Source organism: Talpa occidentalis, unplaced genomic scaffold (genome assembly GCF_014898055.3).
Source record: "Talpa occidentalis isolate TD23 unplaced genomic scaffold, MPIMG_talOcc4v2.1, whole genome shotgun sequence".
NCBI lineage: Eukaryota > Metazoa > Chordata > Mammalia > Eulipotyphla > Talpidae > Talpa > Talpa occidentalis.
Genome location: NW_026555331.1, coordinates 86,728,901 through 86,747,429, shown reverse-complemented (window position 1 = coordinate 86,747,429; position 18,529 = coordinate 86,728,901). Strand labels below are relative to the sequence as shown.

The window sequence follows — 18,529 nt, the reverse complement described above, 5'->3', positions numbered from 1 at the left end:
TTCCATTTTGCAGGTTCTATTGTGTAGGTAGATAACCCCATCAAAGGGCTTTTGATCTTCTCTCTGCCCTCTTTCCCTTACCCCCTGCCTCTTCTTACAATTGGGAAGGTCTTTGACCCTAGGTGATTGATGATGACCCTTACAGGGTCACTGCCTTCCAGTTGAAATACTTTTCCCTCCTGGTGACAACAAACCTCACAATTGAAACGTCTCCCAAGTAGCACAAGGTTAATGTCACTGTTCCTGCTTTGCAGTGATTTGGGCAGAAGTGACCACCTTACCCATTCACCAGGAGTTGCTTTCTGCAGCGAGAGCCCTGACCTCAGTTGGACAAGCAAAGCGTTGGCATTGCTCTACAAACTGCTTTTATGGGCTTTCCTTGGTGTCGGTTTAGGTGTCGAGGGTGCCTTCGGAATTGTGAGAAATGCTCTTTGTCCTGCTGGTGTCTTCTCTTATATGCTTGTGTTCACCTGTTTTGCTTTTAATGCTGAGTCCCTTCTCTTTCTTCTTGGACCTTGATTCTTGATTCTTGGTTTCATCTGGCTTTCCCTGTTCAACCTGTCCTGTTGACCCTTTAGACAGAAAGCTTAAAAAGTACTGAGTACTGAATGCTGAATTAATATAAGTCACCCCATAAACCTCCTAGTGTTTCAAGAGACATTTGCGAGGTGCAAGTTACTGGTTTTGACTCTTCAGGTAAAGAGTGGGATAGATACCAAGTCTCATTTGAACACCAGAGACAGCGTCTCACCTTTTTTCTGACACTATATCTTAGGGTGCCTGAACCTAAGGGTTCCTCTGTTAGAGGATGATGAGTAGAGTTCTGAGAATCACCTACTTTCATTTCTCCTTGATTTCTTATCTTTTCCAGTAGATGATTTTAAAACAAAAGATTACCCATAAAACACTGTTTTGTAAAAACTTAGTTTAGTTCTGTTCTCTAGTCTGGGTCTTGAGAGCAAAAAGACGATCAACAGATCAGGTTTTAAAAAATGATTTACAGTCTTGCTTCCTAAATGATTTATTCCTACTCTGAATTGATTGCAGCCCAATTCACTGAACTATTTCTGGGAATCAGTGTTCTAACTCTTAAGCACAAAGTCAAAATATAAAATGCTCGATGTGTGGTTCTTTGCACATTTCTCATTAAATGAATTGTATTGCTTTAAAATTTTATTAGTCCAGAAGAAGGCCGTTAATTTTGAGAATTTAGAATTGCTACTGATAATACTTCACCTGGCAACATCTGAGTCAGAGTACAGCTCTGATTTATAAACACGTTTCGAAATACTGAGCTTATTTTTCCCAGTTACGGAGTTTTGTTTAACATGTAATTTTTCTGCATCAAGTGATATATAATTGCTAATATTTCCTGAATAGTATAATTTGGAAAGTTTACATAAAGGTCACATAGCAGGCCTCTCTCCCATTCTAAAATTACCCGTATCTTTATTTTGGAGAAATAGTGGCAATTGACCCTGAAAGAAGATGCTTCCAGTAGGTGTCCTTATTGTAAGGTTACTAAGCATCTCTCTTTTTTCCCTTCTTATAACAAGATACACATCTCTAATAGGAAACTGTTTTTGTATTTAGAAGTAGTTCCTTGTGGAACTGCTTAAGTGAAGGTTCTTCTTCCACATTTCACCAAAAGTTGTCTTTCTTTTTCCTTTCTCCAGCACTTGCCAGGATCTGCGCACAGTCCTGGAAGTGATCCAGGGGTGATCAGGGAGCACGTTTGAGTCACTGCCCCATAGGACAGAAGAGACCTCTCACACAGCTGTGGGGATAGGTAGAGCTTGTCTTCTTAGCACCTAGTGCCATGCCTCAGGGAGCCACAGTAATTGCACTTTTGTGAGTTGGTTCCTTCATGGGCTTCCTGTCTGTTCTTTGTCTCTAGGAGTCTCCTATTTTTGGAAAGTAAGGTTAAGTTGTTAAAAAAGATTGTCTCGGGCATCCTATCAGTCTGGCTCTGCAAACTTTTTCTGTATTGCAGAACACTTTCTTAACAAGAAAATGATTGCCCCAGGTTTTTCTGAAAATTTTGAAAATCAGACCCCAAACTAAATCTTTTATTAAGAGAAATAACACCCGGAATTCCAAGTTTCCCTTAAATCACTTGTAAAAGTTTTTCTCTATCCTCCCCAGTCTCCAGATTGATTGAATGCACTCAGCTGCTTGAAATCCTTAATGAATTACCTGACAGCTCATTCGGATTGAATGAACTGAATGACCAAATGAGTGGGTTATTGGCCTGTTATAGTCTTGGCATATTAAAGAGAAACAATTGATTGGGCAACCATCCATAATTAAAAGCTCTTAAGGTTCCAGGAATAACTAATTTCTACCTTGAAACTTTTCTACACTCTCCTCCCTCAAATGCTTCAGGTAATGAAGATGAACAGCTTTAGAAACTGGAAAATGTTTTCAGGAGGCTCTTCAGGGAAGAATGTTGTATTCAAGAGAAATTAGGTCCATAGGAACTACTTCTTAAGAGAGGGTTTTTGTGTTTCTCTTGGTGGGAGAAACCCTAAAGAAAACCTGTCAAAGAGAAACTAGATCATTTTATGAATTAAACTTAATAAGGAACACTACTTAATCTTTAAGATAATTAGCAAAAAAAAAAAAATTTTTAATCAGCCCATTGATCCAGATATGCAAAGTTTTAGAAGTGTGAATTTTAAGTTGTCTGTGTGGTTCAAAAACAGTCCTTTTCCATCCTGGAATGTTCTCAAGGTGACATCTAGAGGATATAACAGTGATATCTCAGGAAGTTATTGATACCTTTGCATTCTAGAAGGGACTTTTTTGTCAGATAGCTGGGTTAAGCTTTAGGTCTCTTCTTGTAGTTAAGGTTCTGTGGAAGGGAGTGTTCAAACTCTATGAACCTGCAGTCAGCTTCTACTTGCCTAATTCCTGCAGATAAAATCAAAGGTAAATATTCATACATCAAAATAAAATGAAGTTTCAAAATGATTGAACACATGTGTCCTGGAACAAGCCACAGTTATCTGTGAACTGCACTGAGTCGTGGGTGTTCATCTTGTCCGCCAGAGCTTTTAAGGAGACCAAAGTGAAATGGTCTGAATCTTGTTTTCTCAACCAACTTATGCACATTTTCTTTAGGATATTAAGGTGCAGTTTTTGGTCAAAATGCAGAAATTTGGTAATAGGAAACCCAGCAAAAATGAACAAAAGACTCAGAAAGTTCATGAGCTAGATAATCAAATCTTCAGAACTCTCCAATGAGTGAAGGCTGTTATAATAACGAGACTCAGGCAGCAAAGTCAAACTAAGGTATGTAGGGGTGTTGTCAGAGGCTTGAGCTGTTTAGATGAAAAACTGAATGTGAGGATATGCTCCTTCTTCCCAGTGATCTTTACTTCTGGAGAGCCCCCAAATAGAGGAGGGGTCAAAGGAACTATTTTTTTTTCTAGATCATAATCAGTATCATTCATTTATGCTTTCCCACTCAGTCTCCCAAAGGCATCCTGAGCCATAGCTGAGGTAATTGATGGTTCTTCATATTTTGAATAAAACATTTAACCCAGATAAATAAGCAGTTAGATGCTAAGTTCTGCCTTTGCCTCCTACCCCCCACTTCCCCAGCTTCTCTGTACAGTTCCCTTAGGGTGGAGAACTGGATCATGAGGTTGTGAAAGGGGATAGTGTAGTCGGGCAGGTAGAGCGGCCTCATGCCTAAGGGCAACTTGAGTCAAAAGCGTACAGACAAATGGGAGGAGGAGCAGGGAGGAAAGAATGCTTGACCAAGTGAAGAGAGAAGGCCATGGAAATAGGAGCAGGAATAAAAGCTGTGAGGGAGGGCCTTCAGAGTGCTGATAGCTCCCGAATGAAGGTTAATCTGATGTTGAAAGCAGAAGGGCTCTCTGGGAAGAGGGGGCCCCGTGTTGTGGCCTCAATGATGAGGTCAGGAGGGTAAGAATTTAAACGTCAGAGGGCTTGCCTCCGGGTTGAAACTAGATAACACAAAAAAGTGCTGAATGTGGCTCTTGCTACAGAATAGGTGTGTCTCGTGTGTTAACTCCCCCTCCCAAACTCTATTGCTTGTGTCTACCCTCAGTGCTTTCTACCCAACTTTATGTGCTGTAAGTTATGGTTCTCAGAGCTGACTGACCACTCTTGAACATGTGAGTCTGACTTAAGACAGAAATGCTATCTTGGTTATCAAGTTTCTTCTGTTGTGGCCCATCTCTATCTGTGCTCCTACTCGACTTGTCCAGCATGGTCTTCTGGGACTCCTGCTGCTTTGTCTATGGACCATCCACTCGGACCCACCCCACTGCTTTCCCTCACCCTCTTCCTGCTCTGCCCCCTGACTCACTTGTTCCCCCATCAACTCGGATTTGGTCCATCATCTCGGATTTGGTATTCAGTGCCTTAAAAAGCCTAATATGCAAGATCTGCAAAGAGGGGGAAGTGTACCACCATTCATGTGAAAGGAACAGTCAGTTCAGGATATTGGCTCAGCATGAACCAGGGTCCAGGGAATAGTTGCAGAACAGTCTGGCTGGAAGGAATGCCTTTCTAGAGCTGAGAAGAAAGCTGGAGCACTAAGTCCACTCCACAGAGCAGAGGAGAGCCGAACAATAGGCATGGAGAGCTCTGTTTGAGAGTAGGGTAGGCCTGAATTTAGCTCTGATGCCACTGCATAGTCACTGAGTAGTGACTTGGGACAGGGTGTTAGCCTCTAGATTCCATTGAGAGGGAGGAGGATAGTGATGATGATGATGGTGATATTGAGCTTCATAAACAGAAAACACAACTAAAAACACCTCTTCTGTAGTATTTATGTACTATGTGCGTGGTATTGTTCTGAGACGTTGTATATATTAACTCATTTCCTCTTCAGAACTGCCCTGTAAAGATGGAACCATGTTTATCTCCATTTCACAGATGTGGAAGCTGAGGCCTAAGGAGATTGGGAAACATGCCCACAGTTACACAGCTAATAAAAAGCAGACTCAGAATTTGCATCCAGCAGCCTGACTCCAGACGCCATGCTTTTAATCACCTGGCCCTTCTGCCACTCAAGAGAAATCACATTATAAAAAGTTGCATATCATTAGAGGATAAAGATGTATAAGTTCTTAGCTAAAATATTTTACTTTCACTTAAAAATGTAGTTGAAGATGTGTTGTTATGTCTGTTTTACTTTGCCTTAATAAGTTAGCAGGGCCACTAGATACTATCAGACCAGATCTATCCTCACTGCTTAGGGACAGTTCTAAGCTGAGCATGATACCATGGGGACAGCATTATAGTCCTTACCTGATGCTGGACTAGGAAGCCTATATAGGCTGAATTTCCTTTTGTATTGAAGAAGGGAATCAAAGGTACCCTGGAAAGTGATTCCCTGCTGGCCTAGGGGTTAAGTCTCAGCGCTGCAAATGTGAAGGCCTGAGTTCAATCCCTTGCCACGGACGCACATGGCGCAGCAGACCTCTCTTGTCTGGCCTGTGGCTCCCCTTAGCAGTGTATTTTAGTGTACCTGCCTCTTCTGCTCCCCACTTTGTCTCTGGTGAATCTTCTCACCTCCTCGCACCTCTGGCCTGCACCCCAGTTCTTCTATGCAAAAATAAATAAAATCTTTTAAAAGAAAATATCCCTTGAACAGGTAGGTAGCAAGTAACAACACAGTTTTGGAATACAAAATGAGGGTTGTGAATGGCATCTTTGTACATATTCACTCATAATTACCATAATAAACCAATGATCACAATTAGCATCCACGTTGTACCAATGTCAGACCTAGAGTTCAAAGAATAATGACCCTGAGATCGCTCAGCATGGGAGAGATGCAGATCTAGGATACCAACCTTCCAAGTCTTTCTACCTCCAAAGCCCATGCTCCAGGCCATTCATTTTTTGGCCAAGCCTTTGGAAATAAATAGCTTTAATTATTCATGAGTTTCTTTCAAAGTCCCTTCCAACTCTGAGAGCTCAGAATTTCATTTCCAAAAAGTTCATAAGTACAGAGTAGCTGTGCATTCCCCATGGGAACTGCCTGTAGGGGTATGGTATAAAGCTGAAGTTGGTTTAAGTTGGAAGTTCCTGATGCTCAGTTCCCACACCTCTAGCCCCAGTTCTCACTGAATTGCAAAGGGGACTGGAATCAGAGGGGATAGTGTGATTTATATCTCAATCCCATGAAATTTGAAGACAAAATACAACATTAATGTTGTACCTTTTAAATCTTTTCTCGCATTAGCAGCCTTCTGGTAAAGTTTGCCAAGGAAGCATTGCCATATGTGCTGATGGAGCTGAACTAAAAAGAGAAGATTAGAAAACTAACCACACTAATAAATTTCATTTGGGGCTGTTGGAAAATAGACTGCTGTTTTGAGAAGTTAAAAACAACACACACACATCCATTCTCTGTTTTTAATAGTTAAAATGAATTTCCAGAATCCAACAGAAACATCTTATGTTAGAAACCTAATTTTTCTGCTGAGTTATCCAGATGTCAAACATATATGTACATTAAACTTCAGCACGATCATATTGAAGTGCCTTCACAAGACTGACTGTTTTCGACATTACCAAACCCCATATCCCCTTCCCTTCTTCCTCTGAGATCAAGGTACTAGGAAGCTTATTGAAATTCCCAGATGTGTGACTTTTCAGTGTCCCACAGATCATAATCCCTCCTGAAGGATGTTTCCCCAGGACGATTGGTGCCAAGGCCAACGTCTGTAGTGGCTCTCAGATTGTCATACACAGCCACCATTGTTTCCCTATTTAGCCAAGGTACTCACCACAAGAGTTGTACTTTCTGGCCCAGTCATAAGATTTGTACTTGGGATTTATTCTGACTTGAAGTTTTTCATTTAAACTATATTCAGTGAAACTCAGGCCTTCTGGTTATGTTACTTTAAATACTGTCCTTTGTCTCCGATCTCTGCCTTTGCCTTTTGGCCTGCACCTCTAGAACCCTGAGCAGCTACAGAATTTGGACCAAGCTCCTTAGTGTGGCTGCAGAGCAGCAGTGCAGTGTACCAGGTAGCACCCAGAGCCAGACTGCCTCGATTGAATCTCACTCACACACTTAATAGCTGAGAGGACTTAAGCCCACCCACAAAGTCTGCCTCAGTTTCTTCACCTGTTAGTGGGGATGAAAATAACATGCACTGAGTTATTATTGACTTACTTTTATATGGATTAAATGTGTTAATTTATATAAAGCACATAGAATAGTGCCTAGCATGTAGTAATAGCCCCTAAATATTGGTTGTTGTCATTATCATTACCTTTATTTGTTACAAGGTCTATGATCTTACCTCAATCCTGAATATGCCATGATCTTGAAGTATTGGTGCCTTTGCACATACTCTTCCCTCTGCCTGTACCACCTTGCTTTCTCTTCCGCTCATGCTTCTTTTTTTCCAGTGAACTTCTGCTTATCCTTAAAGACTCAGGTCAAGTAGCTCCTCTTTTGATGCTTTTCTCCTCCCTGCAGGCAGAATAACTAGTTTTCTTCACTGTGTTCCCATAGTACTTTGCTCACCACTCTGTTTGGTAGATGGTTTGTCCCCTTTCTGGCACTCACAGACACTTAGAGTTCCTCTTTTTCTCTAAACAGAATTTCTCCAGAGATCTGCTTATTTATTCCAATTGCTTTCAGTACCAAGCACACAGAAGGCATTTGGTAAATGTTTGCTGAACAAATAAATATTTGTTTCCCTCTAGTTAGCCTTAAATACAGGGTTTTCTTTTTTCTTTTTTTTTCTGTTCACAGTGCATTACCAAATTTATAACGAGAAAGACAAATCTCGATAGCTTAAAAGGCAGACTGCAGTGATCATATCTAACACTGTAGTCATTTGGCTCTGTGAGCTGTTTTTTATTAGTCATTTAAAAAGAGTGTCACAGGGTAGTTATAGAGACAAGAGATCATCATTTAAATCACAGTGCTTTCAGCCGATCCATGGTTTTGGTCTACAATTTAATGATGAGAAAAATAACATCTAGCAAGTAAATATTTAACTAAACATTTTGGTACTTGACCCGAATGCAGAGAGTAAAATGAAAATTATAAATGTTAAGGTGTAGTTTAAACGGCTTATCCCAGCATTTTATTTATAGAAATTATAGTTTAATAAAGTAATAATAAAGCTATTCTTCTAATATTATATGTATTATCTTATGGCATAGATAATATAAGTCAGTATAGTTTAGGAGGAGAGAGTGTTTTTTTTTTTTTAAGATTTATTTATTATTTATGCATACAAGAACTGGGGTACAGGCCAGAGGTGCAGTGGGTGAGAGGATTCACCGGAGACAGAGTGGGGAACAGAACAGGGAGATTTACTGAAATACACTGCTGAGGGGAACAGAGGCTGAGACTGGAGAGGTCTCCTGTGCCATATGTAGATTAGCTCTCTAGGCAGAAATCACATCAGGCCACAGGGATGATAGTGCTGAGACTTAACCCTTAGGTCACCAGATTCGGTTGTTTTGTTTTGTTTGTAAGAAAAATTTTATTTGTATCAGATCCTATTCATCATGCAGTTTCACAATGAAATGAGATTTATCCCATTTTTCCTAACACATGGAACTTTCTTGATCATTTAGTGTCTACCTGTTCATAGAATTCTGGGCACAGAGAAACATTTCTCTCTTGTGGAGGATATCAACAGAGCAAGAAAAATGAGTGGCCCCGGGGCTATGTCCTTATTGCATGTCAGTAAGGGCTGGTGGGGACAGAGGTGAACTGATGCACATGGATCCTGCCCAAAGAGTGAGGTGCACCCTATTGGAGCAATTTGCTGTGATGTCAGAAAGAAGCCCAGGCTGTCAGATTGCTCAGTTGATCTGTTTGTCTTTACAATAAACTCAAATTGTGTTTGAAACTCTGCTACTCAGTAAAACACACCCACAGTCTGGAGACTTACAACCTTGATTAGTCAACCGAATGACTTTGGCTGTAGGCTGCATCTTGAAGAAGACACCGTGCAGGACTGTTCACTCAGAAGAGGCTGCAAGTAGACCTTCTAGAATATATGAACTAGAAAATTGTGCTAACTGATGATGGATAATACCATGAGACCCTTTTCAAGGAGAGTGATATGACACGGGGAAGGACACATCCTGATCCTTGGGATTAACTTAGTGTGAATCTCCAAGGAAAGTCATTTGTCTTTGATTTTATTTTCTTGAAAACAGCAAATGAAAATAACAGCACTTTTTGGTTCAGATCTGTAGCTCCATTACTGTTACAACCGTCTTTCTAGAAAGTGACCCTTTTATGATCAGAATGTTCTGTTTTCTACACAGCAGTTTTTTAAAAATATGAATTGGCACATCACTCTCCTCCTGATTAAAAGTCTCTAATTCTCATCTAACATAGAATAAATCAAGCTCATGTTGGCCTATCATGTGGCTATAGCTTCTCCTCCGTCTTCTGTGCCTGCTTCATTTTTTAACATGCCAGACTTGTTCCTAATCTGTATTTTTACCAAGCTGCCCCTTCAGAAAGGCCTCACCTCTTCCTATACCCAGGACCATTCAGAGCAAGTACCTTGGTTGTGTGGTGCTTATCACAAAGTCAGAGTTGCTAAATGAATGAATGAATAAAATGTGGGGATATAGAGGTGAGGGAATGAGAAGAGTATTAGAGGAAAAAAATGTATGTTCACTAAAATCCACTTATTTATGAGGCTGGAAGGAATAGAGCAAAGTTGTGCAATAATGAGATTTCCTATATCACTAATACTGTTGATTCACCAAAAGTGCAAATGATCCAGAATGTGGAAGGGAATTTATTTGGTCCTGATGTGGCTGTTAGACATTAGTACTTACACATTCCATTTCAAGTATTCTCATTAAAGGTAATAGCAGAAAATTGCAGCAAAGATTGCCCCAGTTTTTAGATGGTGATCCCCTCTTTAGAGCTGCTGATTTATTTAGTTAATGCTAATTTATTTAATATACTTCTACTTTTTGTTGTTTTTAGGTCTGTTGCCACAGTTACTGGGTGTAGCCCCAGAGAAGGCCATAAAACTTACAGTAAGTCTTTTGAGTTGATACTTCTTATTAAAGGGGTTTGCACTTAAGAATCTGTCAGATAGTCTTACGTGAAACATCAGACTTGTGTTTCTCAGGGGTGCCAGCTAACTTGAATATAGGGAACTCAGCACACAGCTTTTTATTACTTCCCATTTAACACTGAACATCCAAAAATATGATGATATATTTAAAGAAAATTTTTGATGGTTACCTTCACTACCACCATCAACATTTTCATAGTGGCAGCAGCAGCACCTAAATTTCCTTCACTCCCTACTGTTTATGAATATTCAACTCTACTTTTGAATCTCCAGCAAAGTATGACCCATAGTTTACAAATATGGAAAGTCCAAATGGTTTAAGTATTTACCTGTGTTCACACGATTCGTGAGTGGAAAAACAGAATTCAAAATCAGATTTTTCTGACTCTAAAGCGTGTGTTCATTCACTTACACATGTTGTTTATAGAATTCATGCTTAGAATATATTCTCAAAGTATTTGCTAAACCACATGTTGAGTGATGTGAACTCTAGTTGAAGTTCATCCTCCAGAAGTTTGTTCCTCCAGTGCCTGGTCTCAGCTGAGAGATGGTAGGTGGTAAATCAGTGTGTATAGAGTGGGTAGATACTGCATTTATGCCACCAAGGTCATGAAGCCCCAGACAGTTAAACACAAGTCTTAGATTGGGCTGTGTAGCCTTGCTGCCTGACATTCTTCTATCTTCATGTTATGTGACTTTAGGACAGCTGAGCCTCTCTGGCTTGTGTCTTCCAAAAACATGATTGATTTTTAAAATTGCTTGTAGTGTGTACCATTTTTGAGAATGTTATACTTAATTAATTAATGCTATTGATGTTCTTTGAGAACCCTTGAGAGTTTTTTAGATATGAAATTTCTACTAAGCTGAAAAACCTTAAATTTATCTCAATGATAAGTGCTATTTTAGATTAAATCTTATTAGAAAACTTGAAGTGACTTTTAATCAAACCTTATAAAGTAGTTTTTGAACTATAAACATGTGGTTTTATTTTGTCTCTTGTTACATATCTCATGCAATTGTAATTGAAGGACATATTTGAATTTTTGCCTTATAAGCCTTCTATTTTTTCATTTTTCTCCTGAAATATTGGGAATATATGCATCGACCTTTTAAAAATTGCACCTATGCCATTAAGAGCCATTTCTCAACATTTAAAATCTGTTAATTTATTCAGTTTGTGACTACTCCAATAGACTGACAAAAATAACATTTTCATATATATTTATATTTGTTTAATGGCTTTCTTTATATTTTTCATCAGCTTCTATAAATATTTTTCTTCAAGGTGAATGATTTTGTGAGGGATAAATGTACGAACAAAGATGGTTCACTTCCACTTGCAGCAGAAATTCTGGCTGGAGGCTGTGTAAGTACCATTTGCACATCTCCCCATCAAAGAGACTTGTTTCACATGCAGATCACAACCGTGATAAACAAGTGTGGACTAAGGCTTCTGTTTAACCACAGATCCTGTACAAGGGCAGCGTCTACTAGGGCAACTCGGCTTTCCTAGACAGGCGAACCGTTCCTGAGGTGGAAGGGTAAATGTTCCTGATCTAATTGCCTGATAAGTCATGCCTGTTCGACTCGTCATTGCTTGCGGTTGGTAATGCAATGGAAGTCACTGGCAGCAGAAGTGTTTGGCCTTTGAAAAATCTTTGCTAACCTTTTCTAAAGTTAATTTTTATACATTCTTTCCTCATGGCACCCTCTGCTGGGTCAGGCACTAAAATGTGTAGTTCGAAGTCAGCAGCCATAGCTCTCTGCTTTGCTTTATTTTTCAAGTGCCGGCAGCTCTTCAAGCTTCCCAGTGCTTCTGGAAAAAGGCCTTTGGGGAATAACTGGCTGAGTGTGCTTTGCATTGTCAAAAGTGCTTGGAATGATTATGTCTTTACATGAATGGACAACCTGCATCTTGTTCTTAAGCTGAGCAAAACATTATGCCTTGTTTTCTTTCTCATACAGGTTTATTCATGTGAATGTAAATACTTTAAGTAAATTAAACATTTATACAAAGACTGGTGCTATTTAAAGATAAGGTTAGTTAAATAAATGGGCTTTGATCACTAGGACAATATGGTATTTGTATATAGTATTGGTATATTTTTTATCTAAACTTGGTTTCTTATAAGTAAGATGACCATATCTTTTAAAAATTAGCCTCCTCTGTGCTGGAAATGATACTCATAAGATATTTTTTTCTTGAAAATCACTGAGCTTAGAAGTTGGGGATACACTTGAGAATATGAAACACTTGTTTGGAAAGGGTTTATTGTCCTGCCTAACTCTGAATCACTGTTCCTTGAATGTAGCCGGCGGTAGGAAGATCCAGCTCCTGGTAATTCTTAGGAGATGGGAGGAATTGGGCTCTTGCCTGACTCCCTTTCTGTTTGATCACTGACCTGTCAGAGAAGGCCAGGTAGAGTCCCCTTGTTCTGTAACTTTAGGAGCATTCAGGGCGAAAAAAGGGAGCCTTTAATGTCCTAAATAAAAAGGGCACACAATAATTGTCAAAAAGAATATTAGCAGAAACTGCTCTTGCTAGTACATACTCTTTATTTAAAGCAATTATAATTTCTTTTTGAGTAGCTAGATTTTAAGTAGGCACACCATAGGCTCTGTCCAGACAGTCTTTCAGACTGGTGAGGGGGTCTGAAATAGCTGGGCATTTCAGTAGGTCAGATGGATTTGTGTTTTTTGTTTTTTTTTTTTTTCAAGTTAGGTTTTAGACCTGCTGAAAAGACATGATTATATATCTCTGTAAGAAGAATTTGAAGTGTGAAATTAATTATGTGGTACTACTCAAGATTTTGGCAATAGTCTTGAGATTTACTTTCTTTTTAATGAAAGCATTTTGCCTGCACACGGATCTGGGTGCCAAGGAGATGGGTTGTGGCGTGTATTGTCTGCCGTAGGTGGTCTTGTTTTCTCACATGTGGTCGCCCATTTCAAACACAAAGCACAGATTGGCATCAGAAGTTATTGTAAAGAGATGTAGTCCTTTTTCAAACCTGATCTAAACACAGGCTTAAAATTGGAGCCACTTGGCTTTACACCTACTTAAAATATCTGTGAAATGAGGTTTGCCATCCTTCATCTCCAAGGTGGGTAGACAGTGGTCCTCAGTGTTTCAGGTCTCCTGTTTTGTGCCCCCCCCCCTTTTTTTTTCCAGTCATTCCTATAAGAAGTAAGAATTTATTTTTCAGGTAGGCAATTCTGTAGGCAGCAATCAATCCAGGCTCCTTTCCGTCTGTGAGTAGAGGGTTGAATGCTTTTTTGAAATGTGGATTTTTTAAGTAGTAGCAGCATTTCTGTTTGTAGACTTTGGATCCATTTGCACACCTAGGAAAGTCACTGTGAGTTCCACAGCCTTGTCCATCTGATTGGAAATACAAAGAGTTTTGAATGGTTGTGTGTCATGTGAGCGTTCCATGTCTTAGCTCACCCAAGCATTGCGAGGCATTGACTTTTAAGTCCCTGGGGAGCTCACCTTATTCATTATTGCTGAGAATTAATACACATGGCTGACTTTTGCACTTGTAACCAAAGCTGCTCATTTCTTTGAAGAAGACTTTTTATGTTTTCTCCAAAAAGGGAAAATACGCAGTGAAGTCTTTGTCTCATTACCTTCATAGCAACTAGCTCAACTTAATAGTCTGTTTTTATTATATATTATTACATGAAAACAACAGAAGTGATAATAAACTTGGAGAAAAAATAATTAGCGCTGAAAAAGTAATATTAACCCCATTCTTAATTTATTGTTGATATAATAATATCTGTAACTGAAGAGATTACAAAAATATTTTGTTTCATTGCTGTATATAAAAGGATGATTCAGCTTTATTTTCAAACTTGTTTTTGGCACTGAGATTAATTTTAGTTTAGAAAACTGTTAAAATTTTGAGTTTAGTTTTCTGAGCATTTTTATTGGTTCACACAATAATAGTGTTATGTTCAGTGCAGTCTAAAACCAAGCTAGATTGTGAGACTGCAGTTTACAAAACCTGAGTTTGAAAAGTTCTTTGTGGTTTATATTTTCTCCAAAAGTTGCTCTTTTACTTTCTAAATGAAGCTTGTAGTTGTAGGAGTTTTGACAAGTGAATATGCTTTTGAACAATAGTCCTTTGATAATGGGCCCTCAATATTTTGTCATTGAGATGCACACACAAATACATACATGCCTACATTTGTGTGTGTGCATGTGTAAATACAGCTAATGCTTTGGGAGTTTATATTTATTTTAAATGGGAAAAATAATTGATATGCTCAAGTCACTGATTCTAAAAGGGATTGGTGAGAATATCACCATTGGGAAAATCATGGAATCAAGAGCAATCTTTAATTGCTCTTCCTTGCAAGTAAGTGTGACCCTAAATTATTATGGTGATTCCCATATGTGTGATATTTTTATGCCTGTTTGTTCACCTGTGTATCCAGTAACTTTTTATTAGAGGTAACTTTTTTTTAACGTCATGTTCATTGTAGTTAATATGTATTATTCTAAAAATCAAAAAGATAATGGCAACCATGTGCCTACCAATTAGCTTAAGATGTCAAACTTAAATCTTGAGTACCTATCCTTGCTTTCCTGCCCTTGCCTCACAGGAGATAACCCTACTGGTGCTTGTTTTCATCCTTTTTATTGCATCGGAGTGTATCCTTAGCAATAGCAGTGTTTGCTATTGGATGCCTCATTCTCACCCAATAGAGTAGAAACAACCTGTGTAATTTCCAGATTGATGCCTTTGCTTTTTCCTATTAGTAAAACTTAGTGCTTTGTTTGTCAGAAAAGAATAGTAAATGGGAGTACTATTTTCAGATGTTGTAATGTGGTATGAGTGAGCATGTTTGGATTTGTGGATTTAAAGGATTTTATATAGATATTTTGGAATAGTGTATTAAACCATGATTTTGGTAACTTGGGATTTCTTCCCTAAACTATAATCATTTTTTTCAGTCATAATTTAAACTCATTCCAAAACAGAGCAAATCTAAAACGGTAACCCTCCTCACTGCTAACACACATGGTTCCCGTCTGCTTTACTTCAGCCTTGTCCCCTCCTACCCATGGAAACAGTTTTAGTGCTTCTCCATTGAGGAAGAAGGGTGTTACTATTACCAATTGCTGTACAGTAAGTCCTCCTAAAATATAATGGCTTCAAACAGCAATTTCTTGTTGTATCTCTCATGGTTCTGTGGGTTGACTGGGCTCAGCGAGGCATTTCTCATTTGGGTCTCCATATGGTTTTAGGCAGATAGTGACTGGGACTGGAGTCATCTGAAGGTTTGATTGCAGTGCATTGCAGTGAATGTCCAAGATGCCTCACTCGTGACCCACATGGCGTAACAGACCTCGCCTGACTCACCCACTCCTCGTCTCAGCAGTATATTTCAGTCAATCTGCCTGTTCTGCTCCCTACTCTGTCTCTGATGAATCCTCTCACTCCCACATCTCTGGCCTGTACCCCAGTTATTATATGCATAAGTAAATAAATCTTTAAAAAATAATAGAGGTAGGTGAATGAATTGATGGAGTAGCATTAAGCTTGCCTATATAGCTACATATTGAAAACAGTTCACAAGAAAAATCTTCCATGATCTCTCAGTAGTAGAACCAGCCTTTATGAAGCTACTATTTTATTTTTCTTTGTTTCTAAGAACGGCAACAACCACCAAATATATTCAGAACCTTAAGAACAGGGTAAAGGTAAAAAAAAACTTGAGCTTTTGTTATGGTTTATTTATTATTGCTTATAATTTTAGTAGAAAAGATATTGAATGATTGATATGAAATTATGTGAGAATCATGAAGAGATACAAAAGAAAGACTTAGCAAAAAGGAGCAAGTAGCAATGAGATACTGTTACATACCTATTAGAATAACTAAAATTTGAGACACTGAAAACAGCAAATGCTGTTGATGATGCGGTACAGTAAGAACTCCCTTATATTACTGGTGAAGAATACAGTATGGTAGAGCGACCTCAGAAAATATTGGAAGTTTTTTAAAAACTGAACATGCTCTTACCATATGATCCAGCAATTGCACTTCTTCATATTTGCCCCAAAAGTTAAAAAACACACAGTTTTAACCAAAAGCTGTATCAGGATGTTTAAACCAGCTTTATTTGTAATTGCCAAAAGTTGGAAGCAAATAAAGTGTCCTTCAGTAATTAGACATATCACCTGTGGTACATCTGGATAATGGACTATTACTCAGTCCTTAAAAAAATAAGCTATCAAGCCTTATGGAGACTTAGAAAGAACTTAAAATGTATAAGTACATAGTGAAAGAAGCCAATCTGAAAAGGCTACAAACTTTGATTCCAACAATGGGCCATTCTAGAAAAGGTAAAGTGATGGAAACAATAAAAGATTTTCATGGTTTATGGTGAGGGAGGGGTGGATAGGTAGAGCACAGAGACTCTTTACAGTAGTGAGACAACTTGGCATGGTATTATCATGGTAGATACATATCTATGTATTTATTCAAACTCATGGAATGTGCAACACTGATGCTGAATCCTACTGTAAACTGTGAACTTTGGATGATGATGATTTAGGTTCATCCTACATCCCATAGATTCATCAATTGTGATGAATCTGTTCATCATTTGTGTCCTGTGTGGGGGAAGTTGTCGATTAAGGGGGAATTTATACATGTGTGGAACAGGAGATTTATGGGAAATCTCTGTACTTCTCTCTCAATTTTCTTATGAATCTAAAACTACTCTAAAAAAATAAAGTGAAAAAAGAAAAAGAGCCTAACAAGAGCAAAAAGTGTCAACTCGCAGTATCTAATTTTGGAGGTTTCTGAGATGCTCCATCACTGCTCGCACAGCTAGTCTTCTAGGGAATGGGACTAAGGTCCTGGACTGCAATGGGAATCTTGCGACATGCCTGATTCTATGGAAAGTTCTTTCTCCAAACTTCTGCTTGAATTTGGGTACAAAATGAAAGAAATATTTCATGGCACTACGGGTTCATATGTCTGATGCTCTACCTGGCTGAGGACTGCCTTTGGAGGCTCAGAAATGTCATCTTATTAGGGAAAGTCTGAGTCACAATAGACACTGAGCCAGCCATATGTTTCTTTTCTCTGTTCTTCTCTTTTCCTTTTTCAGAAATGTCTCAGAGTTGTTTGGACTCAACATAGTCCAAATGTTGGGCCATCCTTCTGGTTTTCTAATAAATAAGGGAGGGGTTTGTTATGATATGAAATATGAAGAAAGATTGGGTCACAGCTTTCATATAGTTAAGGTACATTAGACATTGAAGGTCTGTAAATCATTAAATGATTTTGGTCATAGTAGTCAAAATAGACATGTATAACAGGCAGAACCCAAATGTGAACATATTTGACAGGTCTGTAACTTAATTGCTTTTTAATGTCAGTCAAACAGATTCTGCCTTGGTTTCTTGACCAGAGTTTTGTAGGCCTATTTAAGATCCTCTGAAGTTGAAGATATAAAATAATATTTGTAAAATATGTAAGCAGAGTAGCCTTTTCTGTCTTACCATGTAGTTAAGAAATTCAGAATAGGGCCTTCCTGGTGGTGCAAGGGTTAAGCACAGCACTGTGAAGCTATCCACAGCCTCTGCAGCCCACATGGCACAGCAGACCTCTCCTGTCTTGCCCACTGCTCCCCTCAGCAGTGTGTTTCAGTCAGTCTGCCTGTTCTGTTCCCCACGCTGTCTCTGGTGAATCCTCTCACCACCCATACCTCGAGCCTGTACCTCAGTTCTTGTATGCATAAATATGAAAAAAAAAAAAGAAATTAAAAATAGGAAATTTCAATATATACTCCAAAATAATTAAATGGTAAAATCTGTTCTCTTTTCCAAGTTCTTAATAATCTTGTTACAGATTTTTTTCTTTCATTTAAGAGCTTAATTTATACATGAACTCAAAGGTGGAAAGTCCTATATTGCTTCATGTTTAAAGCTGTGCATTTAGTCAGTTTAATTAAGTATATTATTTTGCCAGGGTTGCCATAACAAAATATTACAGACCACATGGCTTGAACAACAGAAATTTATTTTTTTACAATTTTGGATGCTTGAATTCCAAAATCAAGAGGTCTGCAGTTTTGGTGTTCATCTAAAACCTCTCTCTCTTGCTTGCAGATGGCTGTCTTCTTGCTCCATCCTCATATGGTTGCCCCATAGTCTATGTGTTGTCTGTTTCCTGATTTCCTCCTCTTATGGAGGAGGACTCAGTCATATGAAGGCACAGCCAGATAACCTCATTTTACCTTAATTACGTCTTGAAAGGCACTGTCTCCAAAATCGGTCACGTCTTGAAGTACAGGGTTAGGAGTATACCATATGGATTTTGGAGGGACACAATTCAGCCCTTAATGCTAAAGGTTAAGATAAAAGTTCTTTTCTTAATTTGGAGTAAACACTCAGTTTCCTTATTGCAGCAATGGATCTGACATTTTCTCTTCAAAAATGAGTGG

The 18,529-nt window shown here is 38.7% G+C and overlaps 1 protein-coding gene across 7 annotated transcripts in view; it reads left to right on the top strand.

The window, feature by feature from the left end:
- The window catches only part of SLC25A13 (solute carrier family 25 member 13), a 170,434-nt gene that overhangs the window by 111,372 nt on the left and 40,533 nt on the right, over positions 1–18,529 (top strand). For all 7 annotated transcript variants that reach the window (XM_037508135.1, XM_054692375.1, XM_054692372.1 and 4 more), the window contains exons 12-13: positions 9,971–10,023; positions 11,350–11,430. In XM_037508135.1, the coding sequence (XP_037364032.1) occupies positions 9,971–10,023; positions 11,350–11,430 (134 nt within the window). The remainder of the gene's footprint in view (positions 1–9,970; positions 10,024–11,349; positions 11,431–18,529) is intronic.